Source organism: Molossus molossus, unplaced genomic scaffold (assembly GCF_014108415.1).
Source record: "Molossus molossus isolate mMolMol1 unplaced genomic scaffold, mMolMol1.p scaffold_m16_p_10, whole genome shotgun sequence".
Lineage (NCBI taxonomy): Eukaryota > Metazoa > Chordata > Mammalia > Chiroptera > Molossidae > Molossus > Molossus molossus.
This window is the reverse complement of record NW_023425345.1, coordinates 31,875,292-31,892,364: the sequence shown is the minus strand read 5'-3', so window position 1 is coordinate 31,892,364 and position 17,073 is coordinate 31,875,292. Positions and strand designations below refer to the sequence as shown.

Below are 17,073 nucleotides of genomic sequence, written 5' to 3'. Positions count from 1 at the left end.
GGTCTTAACTAAATTCTGTTTCAGACAAAACAATTATATTTGGTACCATCCTCTGTCAGTCAGTTAATTAGAATGGTTAATAAAGTATTCTCATGAGAGAATTCACCAGAAATGAATATAGTATAGAAATAAGAGGTAGATATTGTTGGGAGAGAATTCTCCATGGTTCCCTTGCATTTCTGCATATGTTGTTAGCAGAGGCTTTTGTCCTGGACTACCTTTTCAAGGACAGCTGAAAAGTACATGGCCTTGGAAGATACAGATAGCATTTCCTTCTGGAATAGAGTTTACTATTCAGGGTCATATAGATAAAATCTCTCTCTGGGGCTAAGTTTGGCAGATTTACTGGCGAGTAATTAAAATATTGGGATTTCCTAAACTCAAGATTTCTTAGCTGTGACCTAATCTGCTGTGTGTACAACATGCTTCTGAGTTTCCTTCTGTACCACTCCTTTGGGACTTGGAGATTAAGGAAAACCAACCTGAACTTGTCTTAACTGTTATACTGTCAGTAAAAAGTCCTTTCGCCTGGCCAGTGTGGGTCAGTTGTTGAGACGTCGACCCATGCACCAGGAGGTCACTGGTTCGATTCCTGGTCAGGACACATGCCCAGGTTGTGGGCCCGATCCCCAGTGGGGGGCATGCAGGAGGCATCTAATTGATGTTCTCTCTCATCAGTATTTCTCTCTCTCTCTTTCTCTCCCTTCCTTTCTTTCTAAAATAAATAATAAAAAAAAAAAGGTCCTTTGTCTCTGGATATGAAGTCTTACATCTCCTGCCAGCATCCATGCAGCTATGGCAAACTAACCTGTTAGCTTGAAATCCAGGTAACATCTAGGACTCTTCTGGAACAGAAATAATGATTAACTTTAAATTTTGCCAAAAATTTAAGGATGATCACTTACACTTATTCCCTTCTAATAGAAGGGAGAAAAACATTAAGAAAAATTCAGAAGAATGAGAAATAGGAAAATAAAAACACACAAAATAAGCTGAAAAAAAAAACAAACAAACCCTAAATATACCAGGTTTAACAATAAACATAACCAACTGAACTTGATTTATAAATGATAGTGACTTTCATATTAGAGTTTTCAAAATTCTAGACATGGCCTGGCTGGTTTTGCTCAGTGGTTAGACCATTGGCTCATGGACCAAAGAGTCCCGGGTTCGATTCTGACCAAGGGCATGTACCTCGGTTGCAGTTTGTCCCTACCCCAGATGGGGTTGTGTGGGTGGCAACCAATCGATGTGTCTCTCTCACATCAATGTTTCTCTCTCTCTCTCTCTCTTCCTCTCACTCTGTCTGAAGACAAATGTAAAAAATATCCTCGGGTTAGGATTTTTAAAAAAAGAAAAAATTACAGCCATATGTTGTTTACAAGAGAGACTAAAAACTATAATGCAAACAAAAGTTAAAGACAAAGATCAGAAAAGATATACCAAGCAGATGTTAAATCAAGCTTCGATAGTTATATTAATGACTATGAAACAAAATAGACTTTAAAGTGAAATTGATTTTTAGAGTTAAAGAGACTATTACTTAATAATAATAAAAAAAAACCACTTTACCAAGAATATATGACAGTAATGAACTCGTATATATTTACATCAATATAACCTCAATTACATAAAACAAAAATTTACAAAATTATAATGAAAAAATTTACTATCAGAGTGGAAATTTTCAACACACTTCTCCAACAAGTAAATATGAAATACAGACAAAAAATTAATGAGGGTACACAAAATTTGAACCACCAAATTGTATAAAGTTATCTCATTGATATATAACAATTTTTAACCCAACGATCAGAATATATATTCTTGTTATATCTATAATAAAAATTTATAACATTTGACGAGGTACTATGCCACAAAGAAAGGTTTTTCAGAATTCCAAATGTTGATACCATATAACCTTTGTTTTCTATCTCCAATGCAAAAGAATTATCAATCTATGATAAAAAATATTGCCAAACACACCATGTTTGGAATTACTTTTGGGTCAAAGAATAAATTATAATGAAAATAATTAAGTAACTTAAATTCTATGTCAATCAAAGCACTGAATAGAAAAACTTATGGGATAGTACTTAAAGGGATATTTAGAACTTTATATATATGTGTGTATGTGTATCTATATAACTATCTATGTATTAAAAGACTGAATAATAATGAACTCAAAATTTAAAAACGGACAATAAAATAAGAACAACCAGGTAAATAAGTTACATATTGATGTATTTCACATCTCAAATAAGAACAACAGATACAATATATTTTTATAATTTTAAAGGGACATATCTAAGTTCAAAGATAACATAAATATCATTTTGGACATCCTATTTTTTTGAACTGGAAATTGAACAGAAACAGAAAAGGAGTAAACACAGCTGAATTCAAAGGCCTAAAGCAAAGGCTCTAAGCCTAGAAACAGGCAGTGGTCTGGGAGAGCAGCTTCCAAAAAAAATAAAGCACTTCCAAGGAGTCATGAGATTAAGTCCAGATTCAACACTTTAATCCAAGTAGTGGGATAAAATAACCTTGGACTGGGTTGCATAGTGCCCCTCAAAATTTCATGTCCACCTATAACCTCAGAATATTGTATTTGGAAATAGGGTCTTTGCAAATGGAATTAGTTAAATTAAGATGAGGTCATAGTGGATGAGAGTGGGCCCTCAATGCAGTCACTGCTGTCCTTGTGAGAAGAGGAAAGGAGACAGTGACACAGAAACACAGGGCAAATGTCCTGTGGTGACAGGTACAGATTCCAGGGATGCATCTACAAACCAAGGATTGCTGGCAGCTAGTTGCAGCTAGGAAGAGTAGAAGAAGGATCCTATCCTGGCACCTTCAGAGGAAGTATGACCCTGCTAACACCTTGATTTCAGACTGCTAGCCTCCAGAAGTGTAGAGAATACATTTCTTTTGTTTTAAACCATCAAATTTGTGGTGCTTTCTTATAGCAGCCCTAGGAAACAAATGTAAACCTCATTGTAAAAGAATTAAACAAACAAACAAACAAGCAAACAAACACAAAACAACTTTTGCAGATCATTGCTGTTCTGCTAAGGAAAGAATAACACACAGACATGCCCACAAACTAAAGGAACTGAGTATTACCAGTATCATTATGAAAAATCACTCTTATAAGAACGAGGCTGGCCTAAGGATCTGGGGAGTTGGGAAAAACAAAGGCAAATTTATCAGATTTGGAAGAGTAAATGCAAAGAAACAGAGTAAGAAAAGAAAACCAAAACAAACAACCCACAACAACAAAACACTCAAAAGAAGCTTGTGAACTAAAAATTAAAAACCCATGAATAAACCTAATATTAAAAAAGATAAGCACATAAATTACCAACTAAAACATGACTTCATTCCAGATTAAATTTAATATCAAGTATGACAAATGTTTGAAAATAAGTATTCTTAACCAATTCAATAGGTTTAAAAATAGTAAATGGATGGCATTTACTATCCATTAAAAATGAACAAGAAATGATGAAGAAAATAGCAGAAATAAGAATATAAATAATAACCCTTGGAAATATTAGAGAGTAAGTGTATAGCATTGAGATAATAAAAGGAATCCTAAATATGTAATAAACTTCAAGTCAATGTGATTAAAATGAGAATTGGTGAATTGGAAGAGAGTACAGAAGAATTTGTCTAGAATGTGAATTAATGATCTGAACTGATTAAATAAAAATGAACTACACTTAGGTAAAATTAAAGCTCCATTAACAATGAAAGCATATATTTCAGAAAAATTTTTAGAAAAGACAGTGTAGAAATAGCAGAGATAAATAAAAAAGTTAATGGCTTAGAATTTTCTGGAATTTAAGAGGCATAAACTTTTAGATTAAAAGAACATTTCACATGCTTAGTAGAATAAATAAAAATAGACATATCAGAGTAAAATAAAAAATCATTAAGATTAAAAAAAAGCATAAAAGTTACCAAGAGAAACAAACATGTAGCTTACCAAGAAATAAAAATCAGACCAATAGCCGATAGGTTGTCAACAACAGTAGTTCCTGATATCTTTATTGCTTTCGGTTTGGGTTAAAACAAAAACACAGACTGAAGAGCAAGAAATGGACAAATGTGGCTTCATATAAAATTCAAAATTTTTATTACAACAGATGATACTATACACAACGAAGAATAACAGAACACAATTTAGGAGCATAGGCACTCTCATATACTACCAGTGATAATAAAAAACTATGAAGAGAACCATTGGGCAATATTTACTAAGTTGTATACTCTAAGACCCTTAGACATATTTTAGAGAAACTCTCACTCACATGCACAAGAAAACATGTAAAAGGAGGTTTATTGCAGTTTTGTTGATACTAGAAAAAATTTGACAAATGAAAGCATCCAATGGGAAACTAGATTAATAAGTTGTGATGTGTAAATACATTAGAATATGGTGCAATATTTAAAAAGTAAATAGAGTAGAACCACATGTATAAACATAGTTTTTTTCCCCTTTATTGATTTTTAGAGAGAGAGGAAGTGAGAGTGAAAGAGAGAGAAACATCGATGAGAGAGAACATCACTTGGCCACCTCCTATATGCTCCCTGCTGGGGATATGGCCCACAACCTGAGCTTGTGTCCTGACTGGGAATCGAACCAGCGACCTTTTGGTGCATGGGTCGATGCTCAACCACTGAGCCACACCAGCCGGACTAAACATAGTTTTAAATTGGTGAGCTAATATAGACATTGTCAGAAAAAATTATATAGTATTATGCCAATTATTCAAATGTAAAAACATAAAATAATTGTACATACCATGAATGTATACATATACTTTGCAAAACTATACAAATTAACTAGAGTGCATACAGGAGGCAACCAATCGATATTTCTCTCACATTGATGTCTCTCTGTCTCTTTCTCTCTCTCTCTCTTCCTGTCTCTCTAAAATTAATATAAAATATCCTCCAATGAGGATCAAAAATAAAAAGAGAAATATAAATACAGTTACTTATGGGTTTAGATATAACAAGTTGCAAAAATATTAAATGAGAATATTCTAAACAAATATATATTATAAAAGTTTTACTATAAATATCTAAAAACATGCATGTTTTATAGCTATTTAAACTGAATCAATAAAAATTTCCATCTCTAAAAGCGCCAAGTCCAGTTCAAAATACAATGAACTGATGATAATGAATGGTGATTTTTTGGGAGCATTTTAATCAAATACTGCAATAAAAGTGCAAACACTCTCAGTATTAAATTTAAGTGTAGTGTCTATTAAAACAATAGAAATAGTAATGAAACATTAGAAAAAAAGAAAAAATTGGATTTTCTGGATGGAAAATTCTAAAGAAAACCATTTTAACAAACAATAAGTCAGTTCAGCAGAGTTGTGTATGTATGATCAGCATGCAAAACAATTAGCTGCTGTTCTTATGAGAATAAAATATTCATAATTAAAGATATGCAAAAGTAGTTCACATTCACCATACTATGTAAGATATAATATGTTTTAACTTTTTTCGATAGATATCTCTACCTTGGATTGCCAGCAGCGCTAAGAGGATTAAGCGTTATTCCAGCCATTTGGATCCTAATTATTTTGAGGAAGCGTCATCTACCTGGTGAAAATGCTGCTTCAGGAACTGTGCCTGTAGAGGCAAAAGTTACAGGGAAGGAAAATGAGTACCAAGAAATGGACCAAATTTCCAAAGTTTTAAATAATGATGTGTTGAAAACTAAACTGTAATACCCTATTATATCATGTTTCTCAGAGTTGGAGAACACATTTCATTGTATTTAAAATCAATAGAGTTACTTCAGATAACATTTTCTTATCTTTAAGAACCTAGAAAAAGGTGGTTTTGTTTGGTGGTTGTTGTTTTTTTTTTAATCAAGATTAAAAAAAAAAAAAGGGTCACTGATGATATTTTGAGCCATCGATGGCGCTTGAGGTTTTCCTCAGATGGACATTTACAACAACCCCAAGAACTGGATATTACAGTCAGCTTTATTATTATTATTATTATTATTATTATTATTATTATTATTTTTATCCTCACCCAAGGACATTTTTCCTTTTTTTTTTTGTTCAGGTAGAGTGGGAGGGAGAGAGAGGAACAGAGAGAGAGAGAGAAACATCGACGCGAAAGAATCACATCGAGTGGCTGCCACCCGCACGACCAACCAGGGCCGGGGACAAACTGCAACCGAGGTACGCGCCCCTAGCGGGAACCGAACCCGGGTCTCTCTGGACCGCAGGCCGACGCTCCAACCGCTGAGCCAAACCGGCCAGGGCTTATTATTATTTTTTTTAAATCCTCACCTGAGGATATGTTTTTGTTGATTTTTTTTATTTTTTAGAGAGAGAGGAAGTGGGGGGGGAGGGAGAGAGAGAAACATTGATGTGAGAGATAAACAATTGCTTCCCTGGGATTGAACCCACATTGTAGGTGTGTGCTCTGACCAGGAATTAAACTGGCAACATTTTGGCGTACGGGATGAAGCTCCGGCTAACTGAGTAAAACATCCAGGGCTAGAGCCCACTTTATTTTTATGTTAAAACAACAATTTCTCTATTAACTTATGTACAATAAGAGTATATTTCCCACATCTTCTTTTCCAAATGATTCTAAAAGTTTCCTTTTATGAAAATCTATTTAATTCCATTGAATTTTTGCTTTGATATTGGGGTTATTTAGAGATTGAAATTCTCATTCTGCCTATGTGAATATTTCAGTATTTTATTCAAATTTATTACTTCCAAATGAAATAAGCCTATGTCTTCTTTTATTTAGGAGTTATTCTTTAACTCCTAATCACTCCAGACATGACTCTTTGAAAATAGATTACTCATCAATGTGCCATCACATGCTTTCAGGCCATTCGCTGCTTTATTATTCATGTCATCTATTTGTTCATTTTGTTCAGAGTATTGACAAACTGAATCAGGTTATTAAAAATCATGTAGCAAAGATTGTTGGAATTTTATTTCTCAGCAATTCAAACCAAGTTACTCTCTTTGAAAAACAAGTGTCTTAGCCAAAGAGTGAAAGAATAATATCAGGAAAACACTGGTCCTTAAAGGCTGCTCATGTAGTGAAGATATTGTCAAAGGAACATTTTCACAGATTCAGGAGGCCTCCTTAGAGTAATATCTATGCCAATCACAGTGTCCTAAGTTAACACACAAGTACTAAGATTTTGTAAACAATCCTAGAGAATAAAAAATTTTTAAAAGTAGCTTGTTATGAAACTGAAGTTAATAAATCCCAGAAGCACATTTAAAACTAAATCTACTCTATAAAACAAATAAACATACAAAACTAAATATACTCACAGTATTATTTTAAAACCTGTGGATATAAGACAAGAGCTTTATAGATAATAACAGAGTTTTGGGTTTAAGAGATTAGAATGAACAGCCATATGTACCTAGTCCTTATCTCTCTCCTTATTCTTCATCACACTGAAATTATAGTCAATATATATAAAAAGATATAAACCTCTAATGGTGAGGAGAATATGGAAAGGAAGAATGTAACAAGTGGGTGTCAATATACTATGGTTACTTATATGGAATAGAAAAGGAATGGGAGTGTCTCTAGGGATAACAGACTGTTAATCTAGAATGTACTTAGAAGGAAGCTGGAATATAGGTAGGAGCCTTTGGTTGCAAGTTTGAAGAATACAAGTTGGTAGCTGGACAAAATACAGGCCAGTTACTTGAAGGACTGTCCATAGACATTTTTCAGACAAACATGGTTTCCTGAACAATTGGATGTACCAGATGAAAAAAAAAAAGCATCTCAGATGAGAAAAACTGGGTAGAAAAGGTTTTTGGGGAAGAATTAAGAGTTAATTTTTGGATGTGTGAAGTTTGAAACTTCATTTCTGGGTGTATTAAAAATAACCATGATTCAAGACAGGGATAGTATTGAAACATAAGAAAGGAGCTAAAACCACTGGAAATGAACAGTGTAACTCAGGGTAAGTATGACCACAGCAATGAGGTCCAGTTGAGTGTTAGGGCCCGATAACATTAAATTTGGAGCTGCTTTTTCTGGAGGGAAAGAAGTGGATGGAGGGTCTGGAAGTTAAAAGGGAGCAAGAACTTACCAAATATCCAGAGAGTTGTGAGAAAAAAGTAAACAGCTACATTAAATTGTTTTGGGGGTGAGCAGAGTCCTCAGAACAAACCTATATTTTGGTTAGGGAGCAGTGGTGAAGAGAAGGTTCATTTACAATTTTGAGAATATAGATGGTTTTGGTGATGTGGGACTCTAAGTTCCAGAGGACAAAGTGAAAAAGAGAGCACATTTCAGAAAATGGGTTCTGAGAGGAACAGGTAGATAATTGTAGGTGTATGAAAATGGTACATGAAAATAAGAAGAAAAAATGAGAGATAACTTGGAATTCTGAAGCTTTTTGGGTGACTGATGCAATGAGATCAGTTCTGAGGACTTTCAAGATGGATAGTGTTGGTGAGTGTCAAAATTAAGAGGGATCATCTTTGGGCTCTTTCATGACCTCTTGTTATCGAGACAAACTGAAGAAGCAGATAGTTACTTTGAGCATCAGTGGCTCCTTCTTGTCTTCTATTGATAAAGTGATCAGAGAAGTCTAGGGTCACTAATTTTCTTGTTTAATATTGTGAGGTGTCTAACATAATGAAATTAGAAATAGTTTAATATATTATTTATAATTCTAAATGTAACCAATATTTACAGAATCTTAAAAAATAAGAACCTAAAAGACACAGAAATTGAGAAAAGAAATGTAAAGGGAAGGAGAGGGAATAAACATTCTTTATATTTTATAGCATAAAGTTATAATAATAATAATATTAATAAATAAGATAAAATTGGCATACACGTATATTGTGAATTGCTTGAAATTTGTTGCCTCAGTAAAATTTCATACATTTCTCCTAGCAGTATTTTTTTCTGACATATCTCTTCGGACAAGGAAAACAAAAGAAAAAATAAACACATGGGACTACATCAAACTAAAAAGATTTTGCACAGCAAAGGAAACTAGCAACAAAATGAAAGACAACCTACTGAATGGGAGAACATATTTGCCAATGACACATTGGATAAGGGATTAATATCCAAACTTTATAAAGAATTAATACAACTTAACAGCAAAAAACAAACAAACAAACAAAAAACAATCCATAAAAAAAGGACCTGAATAGACACTTAAAGAGGACGTACAGATGACCAATAGACATATGAAAAGATGCTCAATGTCATAATTCATCAGAGAAATGCAAATTAAAACCACAGTGAGCTATAACTTCACACCTGTTATAATGTCTATAATCAATAAATCAATAAACAACAAGTGCTAGTGAGGATGTGGAGAAAAGGGAAACCTCGTGTACTGTTGGTGAGAATGCGCATTAGTGCAGCCACTATGGAAAACAGTACAGAGTTTTCTCAAAACAAAAAAAAAGAAACTGCCTTATAATCCTGTGATTCATTTTTGGGAATATATCAAAGAAACCCAAAACACTAATTCAAAAGAATATATGCACCTTTATGTTCATTGGCAAATTATCCACAATAACTAAGATATGGAAACAACCCAAGAGCTCATTAATAGATGAGTGGATCAAAAAAGTAGTGTTACATTTACACAATGGAATATTATTTGGCCATAAAAAATAAAATCTTACCATTTGCAACAGCACAGATGGACCTAGAGGTTATTATGCAAAGTGAAATAAGTCAGACAGAGAAAGATAAATACCATATAATTTCACTATATGTGGAATCTAAACAAAATAAACAACATTGAAACAGCCTTATAGATATAGAGAACAAACTGATAGTTACCAGAGGGGAGGGGGATGGAGACTGGGTTAAAAGGTAAAAATATTGAGAAGTAAAGACTGGTAGTTACAAAATAGTCATGGGGATATAGTCAATATTATTGTAATAACTATGTATGGGGTTCAGTGGAAATATCAGGAGGAACACTTTGTAAAGTATATGATTATCTAACCACTATGCTGTACACCTGAAACTAATGCAAAATAGTATTGAATGTAAACTGTAATTGAAAAAAAAATTAGAATAGCAGAAAAAAAAGTGGTTGCCTCTGTGACACTGGATTATCATGAGAAGGAGCAAAGAATGACACATTTATATTTCATTTCAGTGTTTTTGTACTCTTATTTTTTCCCGTGTATGTAAAACATGATTAAAAATTATATTTCATTAAGAATAACACATCAGCAAAAATCATAAGAAATAAGATAATGAATTTTACAGAAAGGGATGAAACCGAGTCCTCCAATTATAAGAGTTGTTGACACTCTCTAATGGTGTTTATCGAACAGTTGTTTTCTCAGCTCTGGACTTGGCTCTAGAGAGTATGTGTGTTGGTGTGTATGTGTGAGGTAGATGGTAACTGTGTTGTAAGCTGTAGAATTCAAGTAGATTTCAATATGGTGTCATTTTTATTAGGGTGAGTAAATATAAGCAGAAAATACAGAACAACAAATAATAGTATAAGGTTACTGTAAACACTATACATGTATGGTGAATCACTAATCAAGTTTTTTCATAAGAATTTCATTCAGATCTTGGTGGGAAATGATGACTCTACTGATGAAGAGAAAGAAAAACATCTAGTCCAGACTAACAGAACAGTAGAGGCAAATGTAAGAATATCTCCTTGGTTGCTGGCTACATTACCGTGAGTCCAGTTTTGGTCAGTGAGATATTGGCAGAGGCTTGCTAATTGGGAAGGGATTTCTCTCTCAAATAAAAATAAAGCGTTCTAAGCAGATATTTTATCCTTTTCCTTCTTCCTTCCCGAATTGTGAGTATCAAGCCTCAGTGAGCAGCAGGGAGCAGTCTTGCAACCAAGAGTCTAGAAGCCTAGGGATGAAAGACACCTGAAGGATCGGGGAGCAGGAAGACACCTGCAGCCTGGCTACCTGATGCACTGAACACATGCACCAGCTGGGGCAGGGCTAAGTTTTGTTGCATTTTAAGCTTATAAAATTTGAGAGGAAGGCCTATATAAGAAAAAGTTCAAAACTATGAATATAAACTGAGGTTAAAAGTGAACACTTAGCCCTGGCCGGTTTGGCTCAGCGGTTAGAGCGTCAGCCTACGGTCCCGAGAGACCCGGGTTCGGTTCCCGCTAAGGGCGTGTACCTCGGTTGCAGTTTGTCCCCGGCCCTGGTCGGTCGTGCGGGTGGCAGCCACTCGATGTGTCCCTTTCACATCGATGTTTCTCTCTCTCTCTCTCTTCCTCTCTCTCTCTCCCACTCTACCTGAACAAAAAATGTCCTCGGGTAAGGATAAAAAAAAAAAAAAGTGAACACTTAGAAGGAGAAAAAAAAAAATCACAACAAATTCCATGTGATATTGTTCAGGATACAATCATGATTAAAAACCTCCTGCTGCTAAATGGCAGTTCAATTTTTATTCTTTGAGGTAACACCATCTTGTTTTCCATAGTGGCTGCACCAGTCTGCATTCCCACCAGCAGTGTACTAGAGTCCCCTTTTCTCCACACCTTTGCCAACACTTGTTGTTTGATGATTTGTTGATGGCGGTCATTCTGACAGGTGTGAGGTGATACCTCATTGTTGTTTTAATTTGCATCTCTCTGATGATTAGTGATGTTGAGCATTTTTTCATATGTCTCTTAGCCATTTGTATGTCCTGTTTGGAGAGGTGTCTATTTAGTTCCTCTGCCCATATTTTAATTGGGTTCTTTGTCTTCTCTTTGTTGAGTTGTATGAGCACTCTCTATATATTGGAAATTAACCCCTTATCTGCTATATCATTGGCAATTATGTTCTCCCATACAGTGGATTGCCTTTCCATTTTGATGATTGTATCTTTTGCTGTGCAGAAGCTTTTTAGTTTCATGTAGTCCCATGTGTTCATTTTCTCCTTTGTTTCTGTTTCCTTAGGTGATATATCAGTGAAAATTCTGCTGCATATGATGTCTGAAATTTTGTTGCCTACATTTTCTTCTAGGATTTTTATGGATTCACGAGTCACATTTAAGTCTTTTATCCATTTTGAGTTTATTCTTGTGTATGGTGTAAGTTTATGGTCTAGTTTCATTTTTTTTTGCATGTAGCTGTCCAATTTTCCCACCATTTATTAAAGAGGCTGTCTTTACTCCACTGTATACTCTTTTCCCCTTTGTCAAATATTAATTGAGCATATTGTCTTGGGTCCGTTTCTGGGTTCTCTGTTCTGTTCCACTGGTCTATATGCCTGTTCTTGTGGTAGTACCAGGTTGTTTTGATTGCAGTAGCTTTGTAGTATAATCTGAAATCTGGTAATGTGATCCCTCCAACTGTGTTCTTCTTTTTCAAGATTGGTGTGGGTATTCAGGGTCTATTTTGGCTCCATATGAACTTTTGAAGTATTTGTTCTAGTTCTGGGAAGTATGTTGTTGGTATTTTGATGGGGAGTGCATTGAAGAAAAAACCACCAAAATGGAAAGGCAACCCACTGTATGGGAGAACATAATTGCCAACGATACATCAGATAAGGGGTTAATTTCTAATATATATAGAGTGCTCGTACAACTCGACAAAAGGAAGACAAAGAACTCAATTAAAAAATGGGCAGAGGAACTAAATAGACACCTCTCCAAACAGGACATACAAATGGCTAAGAGACATATGAAAAAATGCTCAACATCTCTAATCATCAGAGAGATGCAAATTAAAACAACAATGAGGTATCACCTCACACCTGTCAGAATGGCCACCATCAACAAATCATCAAACAACAAGTGTTGGCAAGGGTGTGGAGAAAAGGGGACTCTAGTACACTGCTGGTGGGAATGCAGACTGGTGCAGCCACTATGGAAAACAAGATGGTGTTACCTCAAAGAATAAAAATTGAACTGCCATTTGACCTAGTGATCCCACTTCTAGGAATATACCTTACAAAGCCTGAAACACCAATCGGAAAGAATATATGTACCCTCCTGTTCATAGCAGCACTATTTGCAATAGCTAAGATCTGGAAAAGGTCCAAATGTCCATCAGTAGATGAATGGATAACAAAGCTGTGGCACATATACACAATGGAGTACTATGCAGCAGTAAGAAAGAAAGATCTCTTATCCTTTGAGACGACATGGAGGGACCTGGAAAGTATTATCCTAAGTGAAACAAGCCAAGCAGAAAAAGACTACCACATGATCTCACTTATTTGCGAAATATAATGAGCATAACTATCTGAGGAATAGGGTAGACCCAGATACGTGGAAATAGGGTACAGACTGACAACCCTCAGAAGAGGGGGTGGTGGGGGAAGGGAGGAGATAAACCACAGAACTTATATGCATGTATGCATAATCAATGGATATGGACAACAAAGCTGGGAACGGGGTGGGGGTACTGGGAGGGGGAATCAGTGGGGGGAAAAGGAGAAACATCTGTAACAAAAATAAATAAATTAATTAAAAAATAAATAAAAAAATAAAAACCCCTGCTGCCAACATTATAATTAAATGGGAAATATTAAAGCTTTCCTGCTGATGTAGGGAGTGAGAAGATAATGCCTACTATTCAGTATCATGTCCTAACCAGGGAAACTAGGGAAAACAAAGAATTAAAATTTGTAAGGATAAGAAAAGAATAAAAAACTATCAGTGACATGTTTTGCATGTGGAAAATCCAATAGTTACTATTGATGAACTACCATAATTAATTAGTAAATTGTAACAAAGCTCACTGTATACAAGGGTAATGCACACAATCAAATGTAGTTTTTCATATATTTTTCCTACCAGTAAAGACATACCGTGCTAAATTCCTTAGAATGGCTTATATGGGGGAAAAGATATTTAAGTGGATTTAATATGAGGTGGAAAACTGCACTATTTTCATAATCCTGTTTGTTTCCTTAAAACCTGCAATAAAAATCACTTTCAGACCTAGCATAGTATATACCTAATAACTTCTAACAAGTTTGCCACGTTGGAAATGTTCTTGTAGTCATTCCAAATATGAGATGTGTTTGTAAGATCATACCTTTTCTTCAGCCTTTATTATTATTATTGTTATTATTATTTTTTTTACTAAATGTATTTATACTAAATTTAAAATACAAATTTTTCAACAAATTTTATTGAACACCCGTGGATATACCTGATCCCTGTAGCATTGACTCAAGAGTTTGCTATATATCAGTGAACAACAGAGGAAACATGAAACATTTTATTGTGTTGAGGGTGGTAGGTGCGGTAGAAAAATATTGCTTAGTATAAGTGGGATCATGGATGCCACCTTCCTTCTTAATGGCATTCTTTGTTATTTTCTTTATCAGCTGTTTAGGACTTCATATTGATTAAAAGATCATAAGAGTGTAAGAAATGTTGCTAAGAGAACATCACTAGAACTCTTTATGCACAGGTGCTAGGGTTACATCCTTGGGTGATGTCCTGGCTGGTGTGGCTCAGTTGGTTGAGCATTGTCCCATGCACAAAGAGGTCATGGGTTCAATTCCCAGTCAGGGCACATGCCAGGGTTGCAGACTGGATCACTAGTGGGGTGGGTGTGGGGCCTGCAGAAGGCAGCCAATGGATATTTCTCTTTCTTCCTCTCCCTTTTTTCCCCTCTAAAATCAATAAAAACATATTTTAAAAAATCTTTGGGAAAAAAATCCCAGAGTTAACAAAATAAACCTACTGATTTTTTGTTGTTGTTATTGTTAATTCTCACCCAAGGATATATTTTATTTTATTTTATTTCTTTAGAAAGAGTGGAAGGGAGAGAGGGAGGGAGGGGGGCAGAGAGAGAGAGAGAGCACGAGAGGGAAACATCAATGTGAAAGAGACAGGTTGATTGGTTGTCCCTCCCATGCAACCTGACAGGGGGCCAGGATGGAACTTGCAACCCAGGTGCATACCCTTGACAGAAAATCGAACCCATGACCCTTGAGGCAGATACTCTAACTAGTTACCCATACGGGCCAGAGCAAGACCTACTATTTTTTTAAAAAACTTCCAGTCTTAAAAAATAAATCAGCTGAGAAGATAGATACAAAATAAAAACTTTCTTGCCTGATGACTTGAACCTATGGAATGAGTGGTTTTAGAAAAGATATATTTCAGAATGATAAATATGCTAAGAATTTTTTACCAAATAGATAATTTACTGGTTACTGGAGAATCTGTTGACTAGGATCAGGTGACAGAAAGGAAGAGAGGTAGTCAAAAATAATTCAAATAGGTCTTAAAAATTCATAAAGTTAATTGAAATACTTTTATCTTTACATCAAAGGAGTAAAAGTGAGATTTCTAGTTTCTGCTCAGACATGCGGAGAGTAGAAAACAATGTTGCACCCACACCTATATAATAAGAAAAAGCTGGATAAAATGCAAATTACAACTTTTCTCAAACCCATCAGTGAACCAAGATTATTGGGCAAACAACTAATTGGAAATTTGGAGAGAGACAGGTCCCGGCAGGGAGCATCAGGGATTTGAACACTTACTTACTGGAGCAGAGGTCACCTAATATGTTAGTCAGTCAGTCCCCCTCCCCCAACCCCTCTTCCCACCATGGTAACCAGCCTCTAGAGAATATAAGAATGGAGTATAGTTTGGAGAGCTGCAAGAGAGTTGTTTCTGGGTAAGAGTACAAAAGGAAGATCAAATCCACAAAGGAAGTAGACCCTAAATACAAGGTCTCCCCAGAGGAATTCAGAGCCCTTGGTGCACAGAGGATAACCATAGCAACAACAAACTCCAAACCCAGCCCTGCTCCTGACACAAGTCCCCACACTACCGGCCTAGCAGAAGGAAAGATGTGCTCCTTTTCACGTATAAAAAATATTTACCTCAGTATCGACCGTCCTATACTCCATTTATGATCTTCAATAAAAAATTATGAGACATAAAAAGGCAATAAAAAACACAATCTGAATAGACAGTCATCAGAACCAAACTCATGAAACAGATCATTAGACAGAATTATTAAACAAATAAACACCTTTGAATAACTGTGGCTTAAAAAAAAAATCTCATTTTTTTGCAGAAGGTCTAAATGTATAGAATCATTATTGGAAGATCAGGCCTAAATAAAATGATGAATAAAAAAATATTTTTGGTGTTAATAACCTCAGTTTTCTGTGAACTTTTCTCTTGCTCTCCAAATATCTTCCCGTCCTCCTTGTCTACTCCTATAAAACATCTACTTCTTAAACACTATTGGAATCTTACACTGAGACATGCTTGATCATATATGACCTCTTCCAATTTAAATAAAGGCAAGGTCTTAAAGGGATAACCTTCCAATGTTGGAACTTGGGGCAATATCCAGTCTATCAGTGAAGGTTGGTTGGGGGTGAGAGGTGAGTCTGTGGGTTAATAGTCAGAAATGCTCTGTGGTGTTGCTGAAATGATACTGATTGTTCTGTAATCATCTTCTCATCAGGTTGGTCCTTGGGTCCAGGTGGTAAGCACAGTCTATTTTAGGAAGGATAGAAGGCACACAAGATGAAAGGGACAGTGGCCACTGCCAAATTTGTAATGATGAATTCTTAATCATTTTGTTTTGGTAAACTCTCCAGAAGTACATACATTGACATTGAAATAAAGAGATTAGTGTGGTCCCTGTGAATGAGAGACATGAACATTTTATATTCCATTATAGTATTTATTATAGTATGTAGTATCATATGTTTATATGCCTATTACTCCACCCCATCTATGGGCTCCCAAAGAGAAGAGTTTCTGTTTCTTAAATGTCTTTATCTCCTATGTTTAGTCAGGGGATGGCAGTCAAAAGATACTTTTTGACATTTATAATTTTATTTTTATTTGTTTAAAAATACTAGAGAAAATCTTCAAAACCTCTGAAATCCAAGGGTCTTAATGCAACTATTTTTATTGTTGCACCTTATTTTCAGTTCTTATTTATAACATTCAGATTTAAAATGACTGACGTTTTTGAACTTCAATCATTCATTCACTCATTCAAAAATAATTGATAAGGCACCGACAATGTATCAGGCACCAAGCTAGATGCTGGAAATAAAATAGATAGGTAAAATGAGCTCATTTCCTGT

General features: G+C 35.1%; 1 protein-coding gene across 1 annotated transcript in view; it reads left to right on the top strand.

The window, feature by feature from the left end:
• The window catches only part of SLCO1A2 (solute carrier organic anion transporter family member 1A2), a 78,064-nt gene extending 72,193 nt beyond the window's left edge, over positions 1-5,871 (top strand). Inside the window, exon 16 of the mRNA XM_036251809.1 lies at positions 5,534-5,871. Within this exon, the coding sequence (XP_036107702.1) occupies positions 5,534-5,753 (220 nt within the window). The 3' untranslated portion in view covers positions 5,754-5,871. The remainder of the gene's footprint in view (positions 1-5,533) is intronic.
• The last annotated feature ends 11,202 nt before the right edge of the window (positions 5,872-17,073 follow it).